Source organism: Helianthus annuus, chromosome 16 (genome assembly GCF_002127325.2).
Source record: "Helianthus annuus cultivar XRQ/B chromosome 16, HanXRQr2.0-SUNRISE, whole genome shotgun sequence".
Taxonomy (NCBI): Eukaryota; Viridiplantae; Streptophyta; class Magnoliopsida; order Asterales; family Asteraceae; genus Helianthus; species Helianthus annuus.
Window position 1 is genome coordinate 58,026,555 of NC_035448.2, and position 24,891 is coordinate 58,051,445.

At 39.1% G+C, this 24,891-nt stretch overlaps 1 protein-coding gene and 2 long non-coding RNA genes across 3 annotated transcripts; 1 reads left to right on the forward strand and 2 right to left on the reverse strand.

Moving 5' to 3' along the window:
* Positions 1 to 902: 902 nt before the first annotated feature.
* Positions 903 to 2,172, reverse strand: LOC110915442. Its single transcript, XR_002578992.2, has 3 exons — positions 2,039 to 2,172; positions 1,450 to 1,503; positions 903 to 1,186 (listed from the first exon to the last, which is right to left on the reverse strand). It is a non-coding gene; the product is annotated as an uncharacterized LOC110915442 (long non-coding RNA).
* A 5,780-nt stretch (positions 2,173 to 7,952) lies between these two features.
* Positions 7,953 to 9,012, reverse strand: LOC110916711. The gene is made up of 3 exons (XR_002579935.2): positions 8,879 to 9,012; positions 8,290 to 8,343; positions 7,953 to 8,026 (listed from the first exon to the last, which is right to left on the reverse strand). It is a non-coding gene; the product is annotated as an uncharacterized LOC110916711 (long non-coding RNA).
* Positions 9,013 to 20,216: 11,204 nt separating this feature from the next.
* LOC110919248 lies at positions 20,217 to 21,278 on the forward strand. Its single transcript, XM_022163522.1, has one exon. It carries the CDS (start codon positions 20,217 to 20,219, stop codon positions 21,276 to 21,278), a length of 1,062 nt encoding a protein of 353 aa, XP_022019214.1.
* The last annotated feature ends 3,613 nt before the right edge of the window (positions 21,279 to 24,891 follow it).

The following is a 24,891-nucleotide window of genomic DNA, read 5'->3' on the forward strand; positions in this document are numbered from 1 at the left end:
CCTATTCCGTACATATATATATTTTTTTAACCGTGTGTAAATGTTCAAATTTTCACTTCTAGCACATACGGTTATCGCTTTCTTCTCTGTTTTTCTCCATAATTTCATCTCAAATCATCATCAACACAAAATTCACTTTCAATCAAGATCTCAAGGTATGTTTTAATGTATAGTTTATCGTTCATCCAATTGGTGATTTCAGTGTTCGCTGTTTGATCTTTTGTCATAGTCGTAATTATTGTGTAGATTTTGAGTGGGTTTTGGGTTGTTCATTGGGGTTATATCGATCTTATAAGGTGTGTTAGAAAGCAATGATCATGTTCGATATCGTAAATATTCAAATCCGTGTTTAAAATGATACATGCTGGTTACATAAGTTTAAAGATTTGGATAAAATTCATGAGTGAAAGGGTGGATATGAACTGTTGAATACTTGAAAGGGTTTAACAAGAAATCGTTGAAGACAGCGATTTTAATATGATGCCAGCGACCTTAGCGAAATTAGGTAAGGGAAGGCCAAAAGTCTTGAACGCGAGTTCGAGCATCTAGCGAATGATCTATTTCGCTCGAGTAGCGATCTAGATCGGTAGCTTCGCTGGTATCTTGTCTCCGAAGAAAAGACCGTGTCATAGGTTAAGTTCGCCAGCGAAATTATACCCTAATCAGAAGTTGTCTAACCAGATAGCTGGCGAACTTAGCGAAGATACGAGCCTGGAACACGAGCGATGTTAGCAAAAATCACAAGTCTCGAACGCGAGTTCGAGCATTCAGCCACATAATCTAAATCGCTCGGATAGCGATATAGGTTGTGGCCTTCGCTGGCAAGTCGGTTCCGAATCAAGACTGTGTCATCGCTATGTTCGTGTAAGGTCTAAAACTTAAAAGACATAAACGAACTTGCATTTGACAAAATATTAAACGGGTCGAATACTTCATGAGTAAATTTTTACATTAACCAACTATATAGTTATGAACAAGTTTTGAACCCCAAACGTTCCACAAAATATAACCAAGTTCTTGACTACAATTTCAACATCTAATTACTTCCGGGTTAACTTATATACAAAGGACCCGTTTTAACGAAAGAAAACCTTAAACAAAAGTTTAGACCATGACTAGAGACTTTGCGGAAGCGTGCATCATAAGTGTGTTCGGTCCAACCATGCCATCCATCAAGTAGCTTTACCTACATACAACCCACCAAATAGACATTTAATTAGATAATTCATATAACCTCTATTTATTAGTCGAACTACAATATACTCTTTTTCAACCGTCATTCGAACATGAACTCCTCAACTTAGCACAACTCCTTTCTTGCTTACTAGACCCATATCCATAACATGTATAGACTTACATTAAGCTCTTTGCAATTATGCAACTTTTGACAAAGAACATTGACGCATCACCTTGTTCATGCTAATAATATTTTGTAGGCGAAGAACTTACCTTTGTCGTTGCTAGCTTGTATCCCGGCACGGCTTGAACTTTCTTCCTTAACTCCTAGAATCAAAAATCATTTTCTTTAATCTTAGGCCATTGTTTTCATTCCGTTCTTAACACAATCAAGCGAACAACTAAAGTTTGCAAATTTCTAATAATTTAACATAGTAATAACACATGATAATTTCATTCAAGCATTTCAACAAACACTTGGCATGCATACCATTTTTAAAGCATAAAGTACAAGTATCATTTGCACAACTTCAACCAAATCATATCAAGACCCACAAGAACATCAATTTAACACGAATCCCATAAATCATGCCGTTTAAATCAGTTCCAACTAGCAAGTTCTCATTATAACATCATCATACATAATCCGTGTACTAATTTTACTCAAGAATTTCACATTGTACCTCATAACACCCTTACCCTAAGTGGGTTTTCACTTCTAATGTTAATCTAATCGAATTCAAGCATTCATTATGGTCTAATTGATGTTCTTAGTTCATCATCCTACTAATTTCATACTAACTCATGAATTTCTCAAGACCCATAACATACAAGATCATCCAAAATATGAAATTCTACTTACCTAGTGCTTTAGCATGCTTGGATGATTAAGAAATCAAAGACATGCATGAGTATTAGCCAAGATTAGAGCTTCAATTGCTGAATTTGGGATGATGAATAAGGGTTCCCCTTTGTCTTTCTTGGCTCCTGGTCGACACACACGTACTGTTATGTGTGTGATTGTGTTTTAATTCTATTTTATCATTTCCACTTTCTATTCGTGTCACATTTGCCCCTTCAAGATTCAGTTTTTATTATTTATGGCAATTCCCTTTCTTATTGTTAAACCTTACTTATATACTTACTAACCAAGCTCATAATTCTTAAATATTATCCTAATGTAAATATTCCTTCTCATAACCTAGTTTGCAACGCAAATACAATCATATTAAAATTGTATGTGTTATAATTTGTAACATATCATGAAAATGAGCATAAATTCTATTTTGGGGTGTTACAAGTCCACCCCCCTTAAAGAAGGTTTCGTCCCCGAAACCTGATTCATGTACCGAATAAAGACGGGTAGAACTTCCTCATTTCATTCTCCGGTTCCCAAGTGAGATCCGACCCAATACTTGCTTGATTTCTTTGTTACGAAGAGTCTTCGTCTTGGAATCCCTTATGGCTACCGGCCTTTCTATATAATTCATCTTCTCGTCTAATTCAATGTCTTCAAGGGGTACATGAGCTGTTTCATCCGTTAAGCACTTCCGCAATTGTGACACATGGAAGGTATTGTGAATCCCTTCTAATGAGGCAGGTAACTTTAACCGATAGGCCACCTTTCCGACTCGAGCTAAAATCTCGAACGGTCCGATATATCGGGGACCCAATTTTCCTCGCTTACGGAATCGAATTATGCCTTTCCACGGGGATACCTTCAGGAATGCCCGGTCCCCCACTTGGAACTCAATAGGGCGTCTTCCTTTATCCGCATAGGACTTTTGTCGGTCTTGCGCCTCTTTTAATCGAGCCCGAACGACGTCGATCTTTTCATTAGTTATCGCCACCACATCATTCGGTGCGAGTTCTCTTTGTCCTATTTCTCCCCAACAAACGGGAGTTCTACACCTTCTCCCATACAACATCTCATATGGTGCCATTTGTATGCTACTTTGGTAGCTATTATTATACGAAAATTCCACTAATGGCAAATGTTCATCCCAGTTTCCCCCGAAATCCATCACGCATGCTCTCAACATATCTAAGAGGGTTTGAATTGTTCGTTCAGATTGGCCATCCGTTTGTGGGTGGTATGCGGTACTCACATGCAATTGAGTACTCATTCCTTCATGGAATTTCCGCCAGTAACGGGAGGTGAATCGCGTATCTCGGTCTGAGACATTAGACACTGGTACACCATGGCGAGAAACAATTTCATTCACATAAATTTCCGCTAACCTTTCCGAGGAAAAAGTTTCCCGAATGGGCAGAAAATGGGCGCTTTTTGTAAGGCGGTCGACAATGACCCATATTGCGTCATGCCCATTCTTTGTCTTCGGCAATTTGGTTACAAGGTCCATGGCTACATTTTCCCATTTCCATACCGGAATTTCTAAGGGTTGCAATTTCCCGTATGGTTTTTGATGTTCCGCCTTAACTTGGGAACATGTCAAGCATTTAGATACATACTTAACAATGTCGCGTTTCATTCCCGGCCACCAAAAATTTTCTTTCAAATCTCGGTACATTTTAGTGGCTCCCGGATGAACCGAGTAACGGGACTTGTGTGCTTCTTCCAATAATAAGGTCTTCGCCTCACAGTGTCGCGGTATCCAAATCCGTGCAAATCTCGTTCTCAACCCACTTGCGCTTACTTCAAATTCATTTTCAAACCCTTTCGTTCTTTCACTTTTCGGATCGCCAATATTTAAGGACTTATCTTGCGCCTCGCGTATTGTTTCAAGAAGGTTTGGGGTAACTATCATTCTCATTGATTTCACCCGAATAGGTGGTGGGTATTCCTTCTGACTAGGTGCATCCGCCACAACATTAGCTTTACCCGGATGGTAAAGAATGTCACAGTCATAATCTTTAATCAATTCCAACCATCTCCGTTGCCTCATATTGAGATCTTTCTGCTCGAAGAAGTATTTAAGGCTTTTGTGGTCCGAATAAATGGTGCACTTCGTTCCATACAAATAATGCCTCCAGATTTTTAAGACAAACACTACCGCCGCCAGTTCGAGATCGTGGGTTGGATAGTTAATTTCATGTTGCTTTAGTTGTCTTGAAGCATAGGCAATGACCTTGCCTCGTTGCATCAAGACACAACCTAACCCTTGATGGGATGCGTCCGCGTATACCACTAGGTCTTCCGTTCCCTCTGGTAGTGTTAATACGGGAGAACTTGACAATTTCTCCTTTAACATTTGAAAGGCTTTCAGTTGATCATCATTCCATTCGAACCTTTCTTCTTTCTTTGTCAGTTTAGTTAAAGGAAGGGCTATTTTGGAGAAGTCTTGGATAAATCTCCGATAATAGCCGGCTAAACCTAGGAAACTTCTTACTTCACTAACATTCTTTGGGGGTACCCATTTCATCACGGCTTCCACCTTAGAGGGATCCACCAAAATTCCCTTTTCGTTAATTACGTGTCCTAAAAACTGCACTTCCCTAAGCCAAAAGGCACACTTAGAAAACTTAGCATATAATCTTTCCTTTCTAAGTGTTTCAAGTACCTGACGTAAATGATTTGCATGTTCAGACTCGCTACGAGAGTATACTAAAATATCATCAATAAACACTATGACGAACTGATCTAACATATTTCGGCATACTCTATTCATTAGATCCATAAAAGCGGCCGGAGTGTTAGTTAACCCGAATGACATTACCAGGAATTCGTAATGTCCGTAGCGAGTTCTGAACGCAGTTTTAGGTACATCCTCTTCCCTTACTCGTACTTGATGGTAGCCCGATCGCAAGTCGATTTTTAAGAACCAACTTGCCCCTTGTAGTTGATCAAAGAGATCATCTATTCTCGGAAGTGGGTATCGGTTCTTTACCGTGAGTTTGTTAAGTTCACGATAGTCGATGCACATTCTCATCGACCCATCCTTCTTCTTAACGAACAAAACAGGCGCTCCCCACGGGGACACGCTAGGGCGTATGAAACCTTTGTCAAGAAGTTCTTGCAATTGGACCATTAATTCCCGTACTTCCGCGGGCGCCAACCGGTAAGGGGCTTTGGCTACCGGTTTGGCATTTTGTTCTAATTCGATACGAAATTCGACTTCCCGCTCAGGTGGAAGTCCCGGCAATTCATCCGGAAATACATCCGGGTATTCATTCACTATCTTAGTATCTTCAATTCTAAAGGCTCCTAATTTAGTATCGATAACATAGGCTAGAAATGCTTTACTTCCATCCCTCACGTACTTAACTGCTTCTAAGATAGTACAAAATTTTGCCCCTACTTCCCTTTCCCCATGAATGGTTACCCGTTTCCCTTTAGGAGATGTCACATGAATAATTTTGTTTTCGCATAAAATTTCCGCGTGATAACGGGATAACCAATCCATACCTAGCACGACTTTAAATTCTCCCAAGGCCATGGGAATCAAATCAATATCAAAATCTTCATCATCTATAGTGATTCTACAGCCTCTACATATTTCGTGCAAACGGTAACTCTTACAATCAGCAATTTCTACTTCAAGAGGTGTGCACATTCTTTCTATCGTAAATAAAGGGGAACGTGCAAACTCACTAGAAATGAATGATCTACTAGCTCCGGTATCGAATAATATATAAGTGGGTATAGAGTTTATCATATAGATACCTGAGACCACATTCGGGTGAGCCCTTGCTTCTTCCGTGGAGATTTGAAACATTCTTCCCTTAGCTTTCGCGGGTTCTTCTTTCTTTCCTTCCTTCTTCACCCCTTGTTTGAGCTTTGGGCATTCAGCTTTCACATGGCCCGATTCATTACAATTGTAGCACACCCTCTTGGGATTCGGACAGTTATAGTACGGATGCCCTTCTTGTCCGCAATTATAACACCCCTTCCTTCCCAATAAGCATTCACCGGAATGGGGTTTTCCACATGTCTTGCATCGTGGAAACCCGCCTTTGGAAGCTTCCTTCTTTCCTTGATCGTGCGTCTTGGGTTTCTTAGAAGAACCTTGCGTTGACCCCTTCTCAACTTGCCTTTTCTCCCCACGTTCGTCTTGCCTCTTTATTTCAATTTCCCTATCCCTCGCTAGATCAATGATCTCGTCCAAAGTTTCACATTTCGAAGGAGTTATGAACTCCCGGATTTCAGCCTTAAGCATGCCATGATAACGGATAATCTTCTTTCTCTCCGTTCCAACTATTTCTTCACAAAACTTCAGTTGATCAAGGAAGGTGTTCGTGATCTCATTGACAGATTCATCCCTTTGTCGGAGTCGGAGAAAGTCTTCTTGGATTCGATCCACCGCTGATTGTGGACAATGGTATTTGATAAAAGGTTGTTTGAATTCTTGCCAAGTCAAAGTTTGAACTCGATTCTCCCCGATCTCCTTACTATACGAGTCCCACCAATCTTTAGCCCTTCGTAAGAGTTGCCCTGTGGCAAACATGACTTGATCTTCCTTGTCACAATGACTTCGAATGAACACCCCTTCCATGTTAGCTATCCATCTTTGACATTCTATGGGATCGATTTCCCCATTAAAGGTTGTAGGCTTACATGCCATGAAATCCTTGTAGGTGCACCGTCTTGCTTCCTTCTTGCCTTGAATCCCGGTTATCATTTCCTTCAATTCATCCACTTTGCTCGTGATCATATTCTCTACCGTACTTAGTACTTAGCCCTCCACCTCTTGGGCTAACTTTGAAACGTTTGCGTCAAACGCCTTCGTTACCTCATCCGAAATCATCTTGTTTAACTCGTTTCGAGTTATACGTTCGGTAGTATCCGTGTTTCCTCCACTTGCCATCTACAATTGAACATTCATGTTAAACATCATTACATCCGTTTTCCCAGTCTTTCTATACTTCAATCATAATTATTAATTCATTCTTGTAAGTCGCAATTTCATCCAAATTTTCTATGCAAACATTCTAGATACACTTCTTACTTACTTCATTCATTCATGTATATAACGTCCCGTTCTTTTACACATTCCTTATTAAAGCATGGTAATTATTAGTAATCTAAATTTCATAGAGAATTTGAGGTGTTCTTAGAGTTTAACAAGTGTTTGGAACGGGTTTGGGAAGCCTCGGAATCATAAACAAAACAATTCAGCATAGCAGTTTAGGAGAGGGCGTCGCCGACGGCACAAGGCTGCGTCGGCGACGGTGCCCCAAAAAGTCCGTCGCTGAATTTTCTCCGTAGGCAGGGAGTTAAGCCGTCGGAGCCTCCAGGTGCGTCGCCGACGCCCAAAAGGGCCGTCGCCGACGGTGCTTCTGGCCTGCAATCGCTGTTTAATCAAAACTTTCATTCTCAGCCTCTTTTTCCAACCCGAAATGGTCTTGGGCAGTCCCGAAACCTTCCATAGCACCCATTATCATCCAAACCCAGGATATACTAATAACTAAACCAAAACCCATTCCCGTATCTAACTAAGAACATGAAATTCTTAAAGTACTTACTTGCGTGGCGCTTTGGAACGAACACACCTTCACAAGAGCTTTCGGTTTGAGTTCGAGCACCATCACTTACTCGAATCCCTCAAACCTTGGCTCTGATACCAACTTGTAAGGTCTAAAACTTAAAAGACATAAACGAACTTGCATTTGACAAAATATTAAACGGGTCGAATACTTCATGAGTAAATTTTTACATTAACCAACTATATAGTTATGAACAAGTTTTGAACCCCAAACGTTCCACAAAATATAACCAAGTTCTTGACTACAATTTCAACATCTAATTACTTCCGGGTTAACTTATATACAAAGGACCCGTTTTAACGAAAGAAAACCTTAAACAAAAGTTTAGACCATGACTAGAGACTTTGCGGAAGCGTACATCATAAGTGTGTTCGGTCCAACCATGCCATCCATCAAGTAGCTTTACCTACATACAACCCACCAAATAGACATTTAATTAGATAATTCATATAACCTCTATTTATTAGTCGAACTACAATATACTCTTTTTCAACCGTCATTCGAACATGAACTCCTCAACTTAGCACAACTCCTTTCTTGCTTACTCGACCCATATCCATAACATGTATAGACTTACATTAAGCTCTTTGCAATTATGCAACTTTTGACAAAGAACATTGACGCATCACCTTGTTCATGCTAATAATATTTTGTAGGCGAAGAACTTACCTTTGTCGTTGCTAGCTTGTATCCCGGCACGGCTTGAACTTTCTTCCTTAACTCCTAGAATCAAAAATCATTTTCTTTAATCTTAGGCCATTGTTTTCATTCCATTCTTAACACAATCAAGCGAACAACTAAAGTTTGCAAATTTCTAATAATTTAACATAGTAATAACACATGATAATTTCATTCAAGCATTTCAACAAACACTTGGCGCGCATACCATTTTTAAAGCATAAAGTACAAGTATCATTTGCACAACTTCAACCAAATCATATCAAGACCCACAAGAACATCAATTTAACACGAATCCCATAAATCATGCCGTTTAAATCAGTTCCAACTAGCAAGTTCTCATTATAACATCATCATACATAATCCGTGTACTAATTTTACTCAAGAATTTCACATTGTACCTCATAACACCCTTACCCTAAGTGGGTTTTCACTTCTAATGTTAATCTAGTCGAATTCAAGCATTCATTATGGTCTAATTGATGTTCTTAGTTCATCATCCTACTAATTTCATACTAACTCATGAATTTCTCAAGACCCATAACATACAAGATCATCCAAAATATGAAATTCTACTTACCTAGTGCTTTAGCATGCTTGGATGATTAAGAAATCAAAGACATGCATGAGTATTAGCCAAGATTAGAGCTTCAATTGCTGAATTTGGGATGATGAATAAGGGTTCCCCTTTGTCTTTCTTGGCTCCTGGTCGACACACACATACTGTTATGTGTGTGATTGTGTTTTAATTCTATTTTATCATTTCCACTTTCTATTCATGTCACATTTGCCCCTTCAAGATTCAGTTTTTATTATTTATGGCAATTCCCTTTCTGTTAGTTAAACCTTACTTATATACTTACTAACCAAGCTCATAATTCTTAAATATTATCCTAATGTAAATATTCCTTCTCATAACCTAGTTTGCAACGCAAATACAATCATATTAAAATTGTATGTGTTATAATTTGTAACATATCATGAAAATGAGCATAAATTCTATTTTGGGGTGTTACAGTTCGCTAGCGAACTTAGATGATGATCCGGTGGTTTGTCTCGATGACTAGAGTCAGCGAAGACATCGCTTGACCTGGCAGCAAAATTATCATGAATTTAATTTTTTTAATTCTTTTAATATATACTCTTGTATATTTCTTGTAAATTTTATTCTATGCACATTTTATCTGGTAATTACCCACTCTAACTGGCCTCGTTTTCCGTGAAATATGCAGTATGGTGAAAATTCTGGAATGGGATAAAACGCTAAAGCACAATCAAAGCATAAACCTAGACGAAGTGCCTACTGACTTTGAAGATGTAACCAGATGGGTACGAAATAGCAGGATCGGATACGCTGTGGAGACATCTGTTATAGTCTACCCCATACACATTCAAGACTTCTGGCAAAACGTGAAGCTGGAGTCCATCAACAATAAACCAGGAATAGTTTCAACCGTTCGTAACAAGAGAGTGGAGGTGACTGAAGACAGGATTCGTCAGGTTCAGAGGTTTCAAGACAACAGTGAAGATCCGTTAAGTCTTAGTCAAGATTATGTCCTTGATGGTTTTAGAGGAATGGGATATGTTGGAGACTTCCGCAACAAGAAAGAAATCAAGAGAGGTGGACTCACCCGAGATTGGAGATTTATTGTTCATGTGATCTCTATGAGTCTAGCTCATCGAAAAGGTGGTTTTGATGGGTTAAACCTGGAATGGTTGGCGGCCATGTTGAATTTATGCCTAAATCAGAAATTCAACCTCTCTGGGCTAATATTCAACTACATGCGCGAAAATGCAAACGGAGCTACATGGGCAATGTACCCTAGATTCATTCAGATGCTCATCAACGATCAACACAAGGATCTCCCTAATGATGGAAACACTTACAAGTTTCATGTACCTACCAGCCGACAGTATACTGAAATAAAGACCAATGAATGGGTGCTGTTACATGATTGGATGTATCGAGCAGAAAGATTACCAATTGTCAAGGCTGCGTATCAGAAGTACAGAGAGGGAGTCAAAGCAAAACAGCAGAAAGCTGCTCAGGCTCAGGCCGAAGCAGCTGCTAGAGAAGAACGAGGCAAAGGGAAAAGAAAAGAAAAACAACCTGCTAAAGGGGAACCCCACAAGAAGAAAAAGACAACTGAAAGCTCTGAACGTTTAATGGGTGCAGCAATAAGTGCAGCTGAAACTGAAGAGCACCGTCAACACATCCAAGATTTAAAAGCAATTCATGCCATGCAAGAAAAGGAGAAAAGAGAGAAAAGATTAAAGCGTAAAGAAATATCTCCCACAGAAATGCCCGAAATGATACCTGAAGAAATTTAAACAATAAATGATTTCGTTGACACCATTCTCGTTGATCCAGATGAAGTGCAAGCAAGTCAAGGCCCATCAAATGTATCTCCAGTCAAGCCTACAAGGATTTCAAGGCCTCCGGTTGCTCCGCAGAGGCTCCGTCCCTTCCAAGAGCTGTACGACAAGTTGATAAAAGACACCGGGCCTTCAGTGGCAAAAGAAATCTGCTTATTGAAGAATCAAGTGAATGATACCAACATCCTCAGGGAAAAGCTTAAAGACCAGAGGAAGAAAAACAAGGATATGACTGCGTACATGGCCAAGCAGTCCAAATTTATCAGATTCCAGCAAGCAGGGCTGGAGAAAATGTACAGGATGATGCGAGGGATGTGTGAGAAAATGAAAATCGAGCCGATGTTCACATTCGACGAAATCTTCGACTTCGATGCTTTCATTCAAGAAGAAACAACTCGAAAAGAGAAATAAGCTGAGGCAAAGAAGAGGCGGTTAGAGCCTGTTGACAAAGTATCGGAAGGTGATGAAAGTGAGGAAGAAGCGATCGATCGGGAAGATATGCCATCAAAGTTCATTGAATGGGGGCTGGAGGATGAAGTTTTATACGAGCAAGAGAATGGAAAAACTTTCGCCCCCGAGCACCCGGAATGGTTCAAAAAGGAAAGAGAAAGACTTCCCGATTTTCATCAAGTTATCAAAGTTGAAAATTCTGAAGCCACCGATAAGATTATCAGTTGGAAGTATGATAATCTTAGAGGAATGTTCGTAGTAAAAAGACGTGGTGGAGTAATTCAGTACTTTGAAACTGGATTTGATCTATTTACACTTCCAAGATGGGATCTCAGGGAACTTGGCCGTCTAGACTTACTGAATCATGAAGAAAGGGGAATAGGAAGGGACTTTGAACGTATAATTGCTAAGGAATGTAACAAGGGATTCTAAAATCACGCTCCTCAACGCCCAAGGCGCAGAGTGTCCAAAACAACCATAGATCCAATCACTGGAAAAGGGAAGGTGACGTGGGTAATCAACCCAGCTAAAGTTGTCACTCGGATCAAAATCCCAGAAGATGCCCCGGTCGCTCTCACAAACTTCAAGAAATGGTTTTATGACAGTAAAACCGGTGAAGCTGTTATTAGATCAAATGATAATGAAGATATCCGTATTCTGGATCCAATGGATGTCTTCATGTTTGGGCTCTCTGATCTGACAATACTAAACGCCAACCGTATAAACGTGGGAGCAGGAAATGCTAACTTGGAGGAGGCGGCGTTATTTTCGAGAGCGGTGGAGCGGGCATGGAGGCTAAAAAGAGATATGCTGGATGTGGTTGACAAAATAGAAAAGAGAAAAGAAAAGGATGCAAAGAAGAAAGAAGCAAGAAAGAAAAAGAAGCATGAGCGAACGAAAGAAGGAAGTTCTGCTTCAACAGCTGATCCAGCCACCACAACCTCACAATCAACACCAACACCTCCGGCCTCATCCACATATGAGGCCACTAAGGAGGACCAACCAACGTGTGAAGCTAATGTTACTAAAGAAACTCCGGCAACACCGACAGAGACCGTGGCACCATCTGAAACAATAGTCCTTGAAGAAAATCCAACCGAGTCCGAAAAGCAAGCTACTGAAAATCCAGCGGTTACTACCGAAGAATGAGAAGACAAGCACGCAACGATCTAGGGGGATATTGTTAGAGCTTATGAGATCGTTGGTACTTGTGCTGGATTAGTTTAGATAGTAGTTTGTAAGTATTTTGAATGTTTAGGGGCTTATTTTGTAATTGTCTAGAAGTTGTAATCCTGACTTGGTGTAGTTAAGATTCCAGCAAATTTATAAATTTGCTGGCAAGTCAGGAGTCTACTATAAATACCCCAAGCATTGTAACCTAGCCAAGCTTTTGGCTCTTTGGTGAATCAAGTGTTGTTTACATCAAATCTTTATATTGTGTGCTCAAATCTGATATCCAAGGTTGTTATTGTTATATCTTATTATTTGGATTCAATACAACACTAGTTGTATTCATCAATCCATTAGCTTCATCTTCATTCTTGATCTTTCTTGACTTTTCATAGTTCAAGCACTTAATCAATAGGTGTTTTGGACTAAAACAACCAACCACTGTGATCCAGATACGTTTTGGGATCTACAATCATGTCACTAATGTTCATAGTCTCGTATAAGATCTTGTTTTAGTGGTGAAGTTTTTAGTTATTGATAAGGGAAAGAGTTCGCCTAGACTTGTTTGTATTGTGTATCCAGTTCATAATTCATAAACATGTGAATCTAGTCTTGTTCGTTAGATTTCATGTTATATTTGAAAATGGGATTGTATTAAAATCTGACTTGACTTTTCTTTTTAGTAAATATATGATTAAGATTGAGGGGTGGTTATGTTTATCAATCTTTATCTTGTTTTCTGCTTGAGTAGAGTCATGAAGTCGTATCAATGTCTGTGGAAATCTGCTCGTGGTTTGATGTAATGTTTGTGTAGAAGATTGTCTTTGTTTTTTAGAAAGGTTTTTGACTCGAAGTTAATTCTCTAACTGTTGAATCGTGAGGTTAGATGTATTTGTTCAAGATTGTTTCTTGAATGTTGTTGCAGCTTTATGTGGTTTCTCTTATGTGAGAGATATTTTCTTTTGTATTATAATCTTGTGATTATATGTGTTATTAGAAGTTGTTTAGGTTGTAATTTTTGTTTGGTATGAAAATGTGTATCTGATGATTTTTGAATAATCATGTATTCCTTTGGTTATTGGAATCGCCGTTTGATTGTTTTGTTGTAAATGCTATGCTATCGTGAAGAATATATAGTGTTTGTCTTTATCTCACTGGTCTAGGATCTTCATGTATAGTGTCCGACCGTAGTGAGGTTTGTGTAGGATCATCGTGTTGGTGATCTTATTTGTCTATTTGAGACTTCATCGCCGATCGTAGTGATGTTAGTTCACTCGTCTAGGTGATGTTTGTTTTTCCTTCCACACTGGTCTAGGGTCATTTCATTTGTAGATTCTCCATGTTGTTGAGTCTGGTCCTATTAGATCGTAGTGTTGGTTTCTGTCAATTCTTTTCAGACGTTGTTCAGAGTTTAGAGTTGTGTGACTCTATGTTTTATCAGATTGTTTCTGATAGTATTCTTGAATCTGCTAAATCAGTTTTAATCGGACTATGTTTTGTTCTAATTAGTTATATCTGTTTTTTTGCAGAATGTTATGTCTCGTGTCATATTATTTGATTCATTTCAGTTTTCTCTCTCTAGGATTTCTTCTCAAGATTATGGGTTGTTGATCTTGTTAACAATTGTAGATCTTCGTAGCCTGTTTAGGTCTTGTTTAGAGTGTGTCAGGTCTTCGTGTTGTCGATCTGAAGTTTGAGGTTGAGAGTGGTATTTTGTTGCGAATCTGTTTTGTGTTTGTGAATCTAAAAGTTTGGTTGAAGTTGAGAATAAATCTCTGATTATCTAATTAGAAGATTTTGATTAACCAGAATGTTGTGTTGTGTAATCGTCTTAATATGGTTGTTACTTTTGGATATTAAATTGTAGGAGAGTGTTCAGGAGTTAAGCATGTAAATATGTCTTGTTCTCTTCAATATCCATAGTAAAAGTTTCTAATACATATGTTTTTTTCTTTATTTGCATAATACACTTCACTGGAGGTGGGCTTCTAAAGGTCTGTAGTCGGGCTGCTTCAAAGATAAGCCAAATGTTTGGTGCTGCTGGACTAAAGTGATCATACTGGGTTCACCTTCGGGCCAAGACACGGCCCGACACATCCATCAAGTGGGCTTCGTTCAAGACGATTTTCACAATGTAAACACTAAAAAAGTTTTGAAGATTTGAAGAAAGTGTTCAGGGAAGTTCTTTGAATATGTATCTTTTGTTTTAACTAGTAATATGACCCGCGGGCGATGCGCCGCGGGCCCGTTGCAAACATCAAATGGATTAGCCTAAACTTTATGTAATGCGTTAATCATATGAGAATTCATGTTTTTACGTACTTGGTTCAGCTCAATGTAACATACATTGAATCAAAACGTTAAGTAATCGAGTTTATAGAATTTATATTGTACAGTTATAACAATCAAATTTATAGAAATTATATTGTACAGTTATAACGTAATGTGCCAAAAAAACATAAAGTGTGTATAGAGAAATAATCGACATGTGTAATTAGAAGGGGCTTATTATAGCTTTCAAAAAACAGAAACCACAAAAGAAAAAAAGAAAACACATTCATATCACGGGGCAACTATAAGTATTATGCAAAGTGCAAGGACTAAAGTTGGGAGGTGTAAACGTCAGCGACTATGGTTTTAGTATAGATATATAATAACAATATAATTGTAATTTTATCTGTCTTGCATTGTTAATGGTCGAAATATAGAGTAACTCGAATTTTTACCATTGAATGAATGAAAATGTATCATATTTAACCATGCTCGGTTTGGTACATTTACGCGAAACGTGGACCAACTGAAACGTACATAAAATAAGCACGAAAACGTATTATATTTGAGCGGACTCATTTCAAAAAAAAAAAAAAAGTTTACGTCTAAAATTAAGCCAACTAAAATTTATAACGACGTGTACATAAAATTACGCACGTAAAAACTTAGTTTTTTAGAGTAACGGAACGAAAGGGGTAAACTCGAAGCTTTAGAAACTCAAGGAGGTCAATGAAAAATTAGTTTTTTAAAAAGAAATCAGCAAATGAAAATTATTGAAGAAAATAATAGGTTAAAAACGTATATTATAGATGGTATAGGGATAAAGTTGAAACATTAGAAACTTGAATGATTAATTTGTAAAACTTGTAATATGAAGTAGTAGTCTAAAGACTAAAATTGTCATTTTATGAAACTTTGATGGTAGAAAAAGTGATGCACTTAAATTGTAATATGGTGAAAAGTTAGAGGTGGTCTATTGGAAAATACATGGATGTTGCAAATTAAGATAGATGGAATAAAATATAATTGGTATCCAATTGATCAAACAATATATATATAAGACAAAAGCGGACAAAAACGAAGTAGTTGGTCGATGGCAAAAGCCACCGAGTTTCTACTTTAAGTAAGTATAGAATGTGTGCTAAGATTTGATTTTATTATAGTAGTCACATCTAAAATTCTTGTGTAATTACAATCAGGAAACGTAAATGTTGAAAGTAGTTGCTCCAAGCCTCCAACTGGACTTTAAAATAAAGGTATTCTAAATGGGCTGCATTTTATAGAATTTGGGCTGGAAGTTTCAAAGAAAAATGAAGTAGTTGGTCGGTGGCACTTTCATTTTTAAGATAGTATACAATATTGTTGTTTGGATGATCAGCTTCATCTTATGAGTGTTCAGAAAATTCTTCATCTAAACTACTGATTATATGGTTAAAAAGAAAGGAAACATTCAAAAATCGAGTTTTAAAGAACACTTTGATTTTTTATTAAACATGTGTTTTAACATGCTTAAATATAGTTGACTATTAAATTGAGGGGGGAGGGGGGGGGGGTTGTTGAAATATTTCTATCTTCAATTTAAATGTCAAACGTATAATTCATATTAATATTTTCTAAGTGTCTTGTGGTTGATTCTAATGCTATATAATTTTTTTTTTTGTTTTTTACATGTTATGGCTGCTGGATGGTTGTGCTTAATGCTGGGCTGAACATGGGTTATCTTGTAGTGGGCTTAACACATCTGTTCGTGGGCTAAGTTGCTGAATGGGCCTTTAGGGTATCTGCTGAGTGAGCTATCATATAAGTGCTAGTGAGGAAGTTAGTTGGAGATGATTAGTTCAGTATCTCTCAACATTAGATTCACACACAATTCTCTTTCGTCTCTCTCTAGAACTCTATAGTTCTTATAGATCTAGGGTTTATAGTTTTTAACCCGTGTAGATTGTGTAAAAAGATTGAAGTCAGTTCATCATGTTGATGATTTGAGTCTTAGAGTTTGAAGAGTGTGATGCGTCTGAGATTTGTTTCTTGTCTTTGTTGTTTGATGATAATACAATCCGAGTACCAATTTTGACACTAACATTGTATACCAACGATTTCTTTTATATTAAAACTTTTTAAAGTTGAAAATGAATATGTTTTGCCTGGAACCTTCCATATGTGGGATTGAATATAGATAACAAGCAAAGGAATTTGTGCATTTGTTGTGATATCATGAATGTGAAACGAAGATCAATTTTTATTCACATCTAAAGCATGTGTATAAATTTTGGTCTCCCAAGACACAAGAGTCTTTATCATCCAGCAAAAGCTAAAATGACATTAGCTATGACTTATGAGTGTGCATTTTCTCTCCAATTGCAGCGTGAGCACGCTAATGCCTTCTTTGATATATGTCTTTCACACAAACACAAACAGTACACGACTTTGAATTTACAAAAGTGACCATTATGAGTCAAGAATTAAAATTAGATAGTTAGATAATTATTTGATGTACTTATGTTGTATTATGTCTTGCAGGAGTAATTTATTAGTAAGGGTCTCGGTGTGAAGAAGAATTATAAACGAACAATTAAAAATGTATAAAGAAGACGTATAAAGAAGACGGGGGACTATAGAAGTGATAAAAGGCTAAAAGTTTGTTTTAAATATCCCATTTAAGATGTACTATAGTTCACAAATGATGAAAGTGATATTAAATCACTCGGGGCACGACAAAACAAGAAAAGTGAGTTTGGAGTTTTATTTTTTGTTGCGTTGACCGGGTTGACTGTCATGCTTTGTTTGACTTGGGCCATAAGAATTAATTAGAAGCAGTATCATATCATGAGCCCATCCATTCCCTTGCTCTGCCTAATTACGTGAGTGTGGCCCAAAAGAAAACAAGGGCAGTGGAGGTTTTAGAATTAAAAAGGAATGAAGAGCATCGCATAGCAATTTTTGGAGGACTTTTGACGGCAACAATCTTAGGGAGTTCGCAAGTTCTTGACGGCAATTATGGGGAGAACGAGTTCGACCAAACAAAAAGGCGGTAATATGATGACAAGTATGCACGGCTAAATGCTTGTTGACCTCCGTCCGGATGAACGTTTATTACTTTTTGCACTTTGAACTTTGTCTGCTGATTCGTATAAACTGGTAATTTAAACTACTTGTGTTGATTCTGTAAAACGTTTATTATATTTGAATTTTTCGTCGTTTATCAAGCGTAATAGTGATTTCCTTGCATCATTAGCGGGTTGGTAAATTGGTGGGTGATTGGTATAATCAAACAGGTTGTTAGGTGTTATAGTTTATTTAAAAATGGTTCCTAATAACTAATCAAAATCATTAAGTCAAAGGCCATGTGTATATGGTATTTTGAATCGGTAAACAGACTTTTGTGGTAAACAGACTTTTGAATCGATAACACTTTTCGTGACAAATTGTGTTTTTTCTCAAACAAACAAACAAACACCCAATTAGATAATTTTGTTTTTAGTTAAAATCTTCTACACTAGCACAAATTCTCCGTGGATACGATACCCTACTTACGCTATATACTTAGTTTAATTAGGTTTTTGCATGACCCTTACGACAATCATCAGACAACCGTATCCTTTGGTAAATTTATCATTTATATAATGATGACTAATTACATAATAGATCAGAGCATTCACATTCAATCCCTTATCCATATTTCTATAGTTTCACTAAAAATAACTACTTTTTCTCTCTATTTTTCAATTAAATAATATTTTATATATTTATCATTACCTTTTCTCTCTGCTTCACTTACAAGCACTTTCAAAAATATTTAAAAAGTTATAGGGGTGAACAATGTTTCCCGTATATTTACAAATTAATGGTAACATTTTCTCTCATTCACTCACAATCACTCAAAACCACTCACAATCATTTCTTATGATATAAATAACCCACTGACAAATACATAGGGGATCCATTCTGAATACTCTTGATAAATATAATCAACGCCCCTTAGTACAAAACTCATTATAGCAATCTCACAACACAAAGGTACAAAGATGCCAACAATGGAGATCCCAAAACTTAGTTAGGCCCAAGTCCAACACCTTTTTAGCCCTTAATTAAGGACCCATAACCCATTATTCTTTATGTAAAAAAGCAACCCGGGATTCTGAAATTTCACTTGCTAGAAAAGTGAGAGTTATTTATAGAATATCTGTGAAGGTTGATAATTCTCGGTAATTACTTACGGATCCCACAAATCCGTTGGTCAATACATGGTAAATTCATTACAACAATGTTTTCTTTAAAGTATTAACGATACTTTACCGACGGTTACTGACAACGGACCAATGGGAAGCTCCATTTACCCGCTTTGGGCTATCATCACGCAAGCCCAACAGGAAAAGCCCAACAATAAGTCTGCCTTGCCCACTAAGATTACCGTTATGAGCGGGAAAAAGGACCGGAGAAGACAGGCAACATTTAATGGTTGACTAACAGAGGATCTTTTGCTGGAACTGTACCCTTTCGCCGAAAAAATTAAATGAGACTATGATCTCACCGTTGGGGGTCAGACACGTGTCTGAGCCCCCCAAAGACCATCAGAACCCATTGGATTATCTCGTAAAAATATCTCACGTGAAGATTAAGGCTTGGTGGTTATATAAGGGTGCAAAAGGGATGATTAAGGAGGATCCAGGTATCTCATTTACTACCCCCACATTTACTACTCTCACACTAAATTCCGACCATTATTCCCACATATTTATTACAAGTATCACATTTATTAGATTCACACCTTAGAGGAAACATCCCGATGATCATACTCATCGGGGTAAGCTCCTCAACTCTTCCGGCAAGTTTACTTACTCTCACGCCAGAGCTTGCTCACGGATCCCCCCTCTGGGGCCCTCCGTGGCAAAGCTAACGGTTTGTTCTTTTGTAGTAGCGAAGATAAAGACTCTTGACGTCAACGGAGATCCACCTAACGTCAGCCGGGAGTTGGGTATTCGACATTGGCGCCATCCGTGGGACATCAGCATGCCCGGTGTTCCCACATCAAACTCCGACGTTAAGAGTAGCTTATCTCACCGACAACAACATGGCAACCCCACCCAACTCGCGTATCACCCAGACGGCACAGAATGATCTGGATAGGGTCACTGTAGAAGACATAACTCATGAAGAAGGCAACGAGAACCAGGTGGAAAACCCAGAAAGAACGGAGCACATCACCCCAGATTTTGTGGTCATGCACAGAGAAAAGCTAACAAATGTCTTGAAGATTTAAAGAGACAAGAAAAGCTTGACAGCCTCAGGGCTAGGCTTTCATTTGACACACCCTCCAACCAAGAAGGGACAGACCTTCAAAACAAGAGCAACAGTGGTGACCTACTGGAAACATTCATGACTGCCCTCAGACAAATGTCTTCAGAAGAAAGGGAGGACCTCATCACAGGAAAGAAGTCGAAGGAAGAGGATAACCAAAGTGAGGATGGCTTGGATCAACCCTATCTACCACGGGACTTAGCTGAGGTCTTAAAGTTCACACGAAGGATTGCAGAAGCACCAATGCCCCCAAAACAAAGTTACCCCCAAATTTTGACCGCTATGACGGGACAAGAGACCCTGAAGATCATCTTCATGCCTTCAGGGGAGCAGGGCAACTTGGGCGATGGTCCATGCCTGTATGGTGTCACATGTTTGTACAAACCCTGACGGAGGGAGACCGACTTTGGTTTGACAGCCTCCCTCCGGGGGGAATCGATAGTTATGAAGAGTTAAGCGAGAAGTTCCTCAGGAACTTTGGCCAGCAAAGAAAAGTGGTCAAGAATCCAAATGAGATCCTCCACATAAGGCAGAGGGACAGTGAGCGAATAGACCAGTATATGGAGAGATTCATCAAGGAGAGCATGAACATCAAAGATGTCCCGGAGGTCATGAAGATCAGCAGTTTCATAAACGGGCTAAAGCATGCACAGCTGTGTGAGAAACTGGGGGAGGAGTTCCCCCACTCGTTTGACAACCTTATGGACAGGGTCAGAGCCTTTGTCAGAGGAAAAGACACGGTCATCAAAGCCAAGGAGACGGACGTCACACCTCGAAGGATCACCCCAGCTGCAAAGCCTCCTGACAAAGGTACACCTTACTCCAGAAAACCCGCTTTTGATAGAATGTTGCACGACAGAGCAAGGCCCTCATATTCCCCGTATAGACCTCGAGGGAGAGGCCCCCCACCTTACTCTGATCATTTCACCCCTCTCACCAAGACCCCAAGTGAGATACTGGCCACTGAGAGGGTAAAGAACTCCTTCCCGAGGCCACCACCCATAAAGCCTGGGCCAAAGGCACATCCTAACGAGTATTGTGACTTCCACAAAGGTTTTGGGCATAAAACCGATGACTGTATGTATTTAAAGAGAGAAATAGAGGCTGCAGTAAAGACGGGAAGGCTGGCCCACTTGGTTAAGGAAATTAAGGAGGGGGGAGGGGACCGCAAGGGAAGAGATGTAAGGGAGCCTGGGAGGGCAGATGTTGATATGATTAGAAGAAGGAATGAATTCGATACCACCCGGAGTGTAAAAGCCAGGATCCTGGGCTCCCCAGACTGCATGAAAACTCCAATCCTCATGCCACACTTGGAGGAAAATGAAGTGCAACGACTTCCCCTCAACGTCTCAGCCATAATAGCTGGCCACAAAGTGTCTCGAATACACGTAGACGGAGGTCTGGTGTCGAAGTAATATACGAGCATTATTTTCTCAGATTTGACAGAGATGTAAGAGATCAGCTCGAAGAAGATTCCATCCCTTTAGTGGGATTCAACAACAGTGTATCACACCCCATGGGAAAAATCAGGCTTCCATTCACAGTTGGGGTAGGGGATCGAGTTCGAACGATAAACCTGACCTTCACAGTGGTCAGGGCACCCTCAAAGTATAATGCAATCTTAGGGAGACCCGGAATCGGGGACCTACAAGCACAGGCGTCCACCCCTCACGGAGCTTTAGTGTTTCAAACACCGAAGGGTTTAGCCTGGGTAAAGTCTGCTTATGAAGTGATTTCCTCCGTATCCGAAGGAGAAGCATCCGAGAAGCCCCGGAAAGATGGAGTAGAGGAGTGGGTCCTTTGCGATAGGTTCCCAGAACAAACGATCAAAGTAGGAAATCACTTAAGTGACAAATGCAAGAGTGCCCTGAAGGAGTTGCTTCTCCTCAACATAGATGTGTTTGCATTCCAACACGGAGACATGACAGGAATCCCCAGGAGCCTAACCGAACACCGGCTCAACACCTACACATGGGCGAAACCGGTAAGACAGAAAAAGCGAAGCATGGGGCCCAACAAAAGAAGAGCTGCTTGTGAGGTGTCACACCCCGATTTCCACGTCTCTCACCGGTGGGCCCGGTGGGGGATTACCGTGACGGTGTTGGCAACAATATAGTCAAACCACACAATTATATAATGCACAGCGGAAGCATAAGATAAATATATAAATTTCAACCTCTGATTGTAATATCAAAATGTATTACAGGGGTTGGATATATCCACAGTGGATCGTAAATAATCATAAATTATTGTTCCATCAGATACTGCAATCAAGCTTGCGAGGCTTATCCCGACGCTAGGGAGCTAATACCAGCCAATTACGTTTAGGTACCTGCACTTAATCTTTTTGGGGAAAATACGTCAGTTTACACTGGTAAATACATTCAACTGACACATTTGAAAATGTTTATTAAAATTGATTTGAATGCACAAGGCACAAACTCTTTTATAACTTGGGAAAATTCATAATGATCTTGTGAACGTTTTACATGTTCTTTTATGCGTTCAGTAGCCCGGGTCGTGCCGGGTTAAAGATTTATAGACACACCACGTTTGCGTAAAACCGTAGTATAAAAACCAACGGCTACGTCTTTTAATTTTAATGTCGACACTTTATACCGGGTGTACGCCTACACCGGGATGTCGATGGTCGTGGCCATTTCGTAAAATGATGCCGAGGATATCCGGGACAACGGTCATTAAACCCCCCAAAGGCTTATAAGCAACAAAACTGTTTAAATGAGCCGATCATATTTAATCAATTAACCACCTAAGCGATGGAATTATATAATGCTCAATCAAGCGGTATTAATATACCGTAACCCAAGCCCATATAGGGGAAATAAGTTAAAGTATTTACCTTTGCAAGTATAAATCCTTAATTAAGATCAAGTCACCGATAGCTTTTACTGGGGCTCCTAATCTGGAACGAAGGTTTTAATTAACCTCTCAGAATCCTAACGGTCCTTGTATTAGCCGTAGCTTAAACCGGTTGATTCCGATATATAGTTATGGTTAATTCGCACGAAAAGGCGAAAACCGAGAATGGAGTATGATTTGGACCCAACAAGTTCAGTGACTTGCTTTATATGGGTTTATAGTTCATACTCTGGATTTTGGGGTTCAAATAATATAATTTGACCCATATCGGCTATTGCACGAAAACTAGTTCCATGAGCCGTACCGTGTGCGCAAATAGGCGAAACGGTTAACCATAAGTGTCCTACGCTTATTTCCTAAGTCAATATGCCTTAAAAGTATTTTGGTATCAGTAGGATACCTTCCGTAATGCCCGTAACGAGTTTAAGTTAATATTATGCCCCGTAGGGGCTTGTCGGTCATTTTAAAGACTTTAAAATGGCTTTTCGAGTTCTACAGGAAATCTGAGTTTCCCGAACAGCTTATAAAGCTAAAAATACTTTATTTATTATTTAAAACCAGTGGCAACTGGAATCGGGTCAAAAGACCTTGTAGAACTCCCGTTTTGGCCAAAAAGGGCATATTCGGTATTTACCGAACCGTAGCCATAACCGCAGGTTATGAGCAAGGTAAAAATTATTAAAAATCTTTAAAATTCCCAAAATATTATTTTACCACAGTGGGTAAAAGTTTTGGTGACGAAAACTTGGGTTAGATGGGCGTTATGCTAATTGCGCCGTTAATTACAAAACTTTCTTAAAAGTGCGCCTTTTAGCATAACTCTCATTCTAGACCTCGGATTGACGTGAAACTTTAAGGACATGCTTACAATTTAATAAGCAAGGTTTTGGTCCGTTCACGTGTCCGAAATACTCGTTTTAATTTTAAAAGGCCGTTACGGTCAACTTTTAGGCGAATGACGGAAATACGTAAAAGACTCGGATAACTCATGAACCGACCACAGAGGCGTATACCAACATGTGACCTGGTCCTAAGAGAGTCCTAAGGTATATTTATACCTCACTAAAACGGGTCAGAACTGAAGTCAAAGCAAGAGTCAAACTTTTGCGACATTCGGCTCCGAACCGGTTCTATATAGTAAATGATCGATTCAAACGAGCGCAAACAGGTTTATATACTTATTATCATGTTTTATGATTGTCAAAACAGGTTCCATAACATATACATTACAGATTATGCATAAATCGCTAAAATAGCTTTCTGTTGACTTTTTAGCCGCACGTTTGACTCGACATTTGACATAGTTAGAGTGGTGATCAGGGGGAACCATTTTAGAGGTTTATTACCCACGTAAATACCAACTCATAACCACTTTTGATTCGTCATAAGACTGAACCATTACTGATTTATTGTAAAGTCAAACCGTAGTTACGACGGTTTGGTTTTTAGCTAAAAACTAAGCATAAACTGAACAATGGATGATCAAGGTAACTTACAGAAGTTAGTACTTGAATATGGAGCAGAGAAGAAAGCTTGGAGCTTCTTAGAATGATCAGATAGTGTGTTTTTGTGTTGTGTGTATGTTATGAGCCAAGCATGCTATTTATAGTGAAACTAAGCCTTCTAGTTCACTAAATAACAACCTATACTGGCCATGATGGTAAGTAGATGTCCCCTGAGTGATATGGGTCGAGTAGGGGGCTCCCATACCTCATTTATTGGGGTTGATCGTTCACTATGCTCAAAAGTCAAGAAAACATCAACTTTCTACATCTGGGCGTCTAATGCGGCCCGCATGGAGATTCAGGCTCCCTTTAACGCGGGTCGCCTAAATCTTAATGTCAGAAACGAATTTACAGGAGGCTCGCGGCCCGCCTACACTTAACCGGTTATTTAACGCGGGTCGCGAGAGGCTTATTTTTCTGATTTTTTAATTCTTTTGTCATGATTATCAGAATCCGGTAATTAATAACGAAATCTTTCGTAATGATTTACTTGACCTTTCGGGTTTGAAGGGGTAACTTTGCGGTTTGGCCCTCGGTTATTTACCGATAGGGGCCTCGTGTTATTTACCCGCATTATAAAGTCCCCGGTTTATTTATTTAATTATTCTGAAAGCCTTAACTTTCACTATTGACGCTTTTAACC

What these genes read in the sequence shown, in the direction of transcription:
- LOC110919248 (XM_022163522.1), top strand. Translation starts at nt 20,217, where the DNA reads ATGCCTGTATGGTGTCACATGTTTGTACAAACCCTGACGGAGGGAGAC.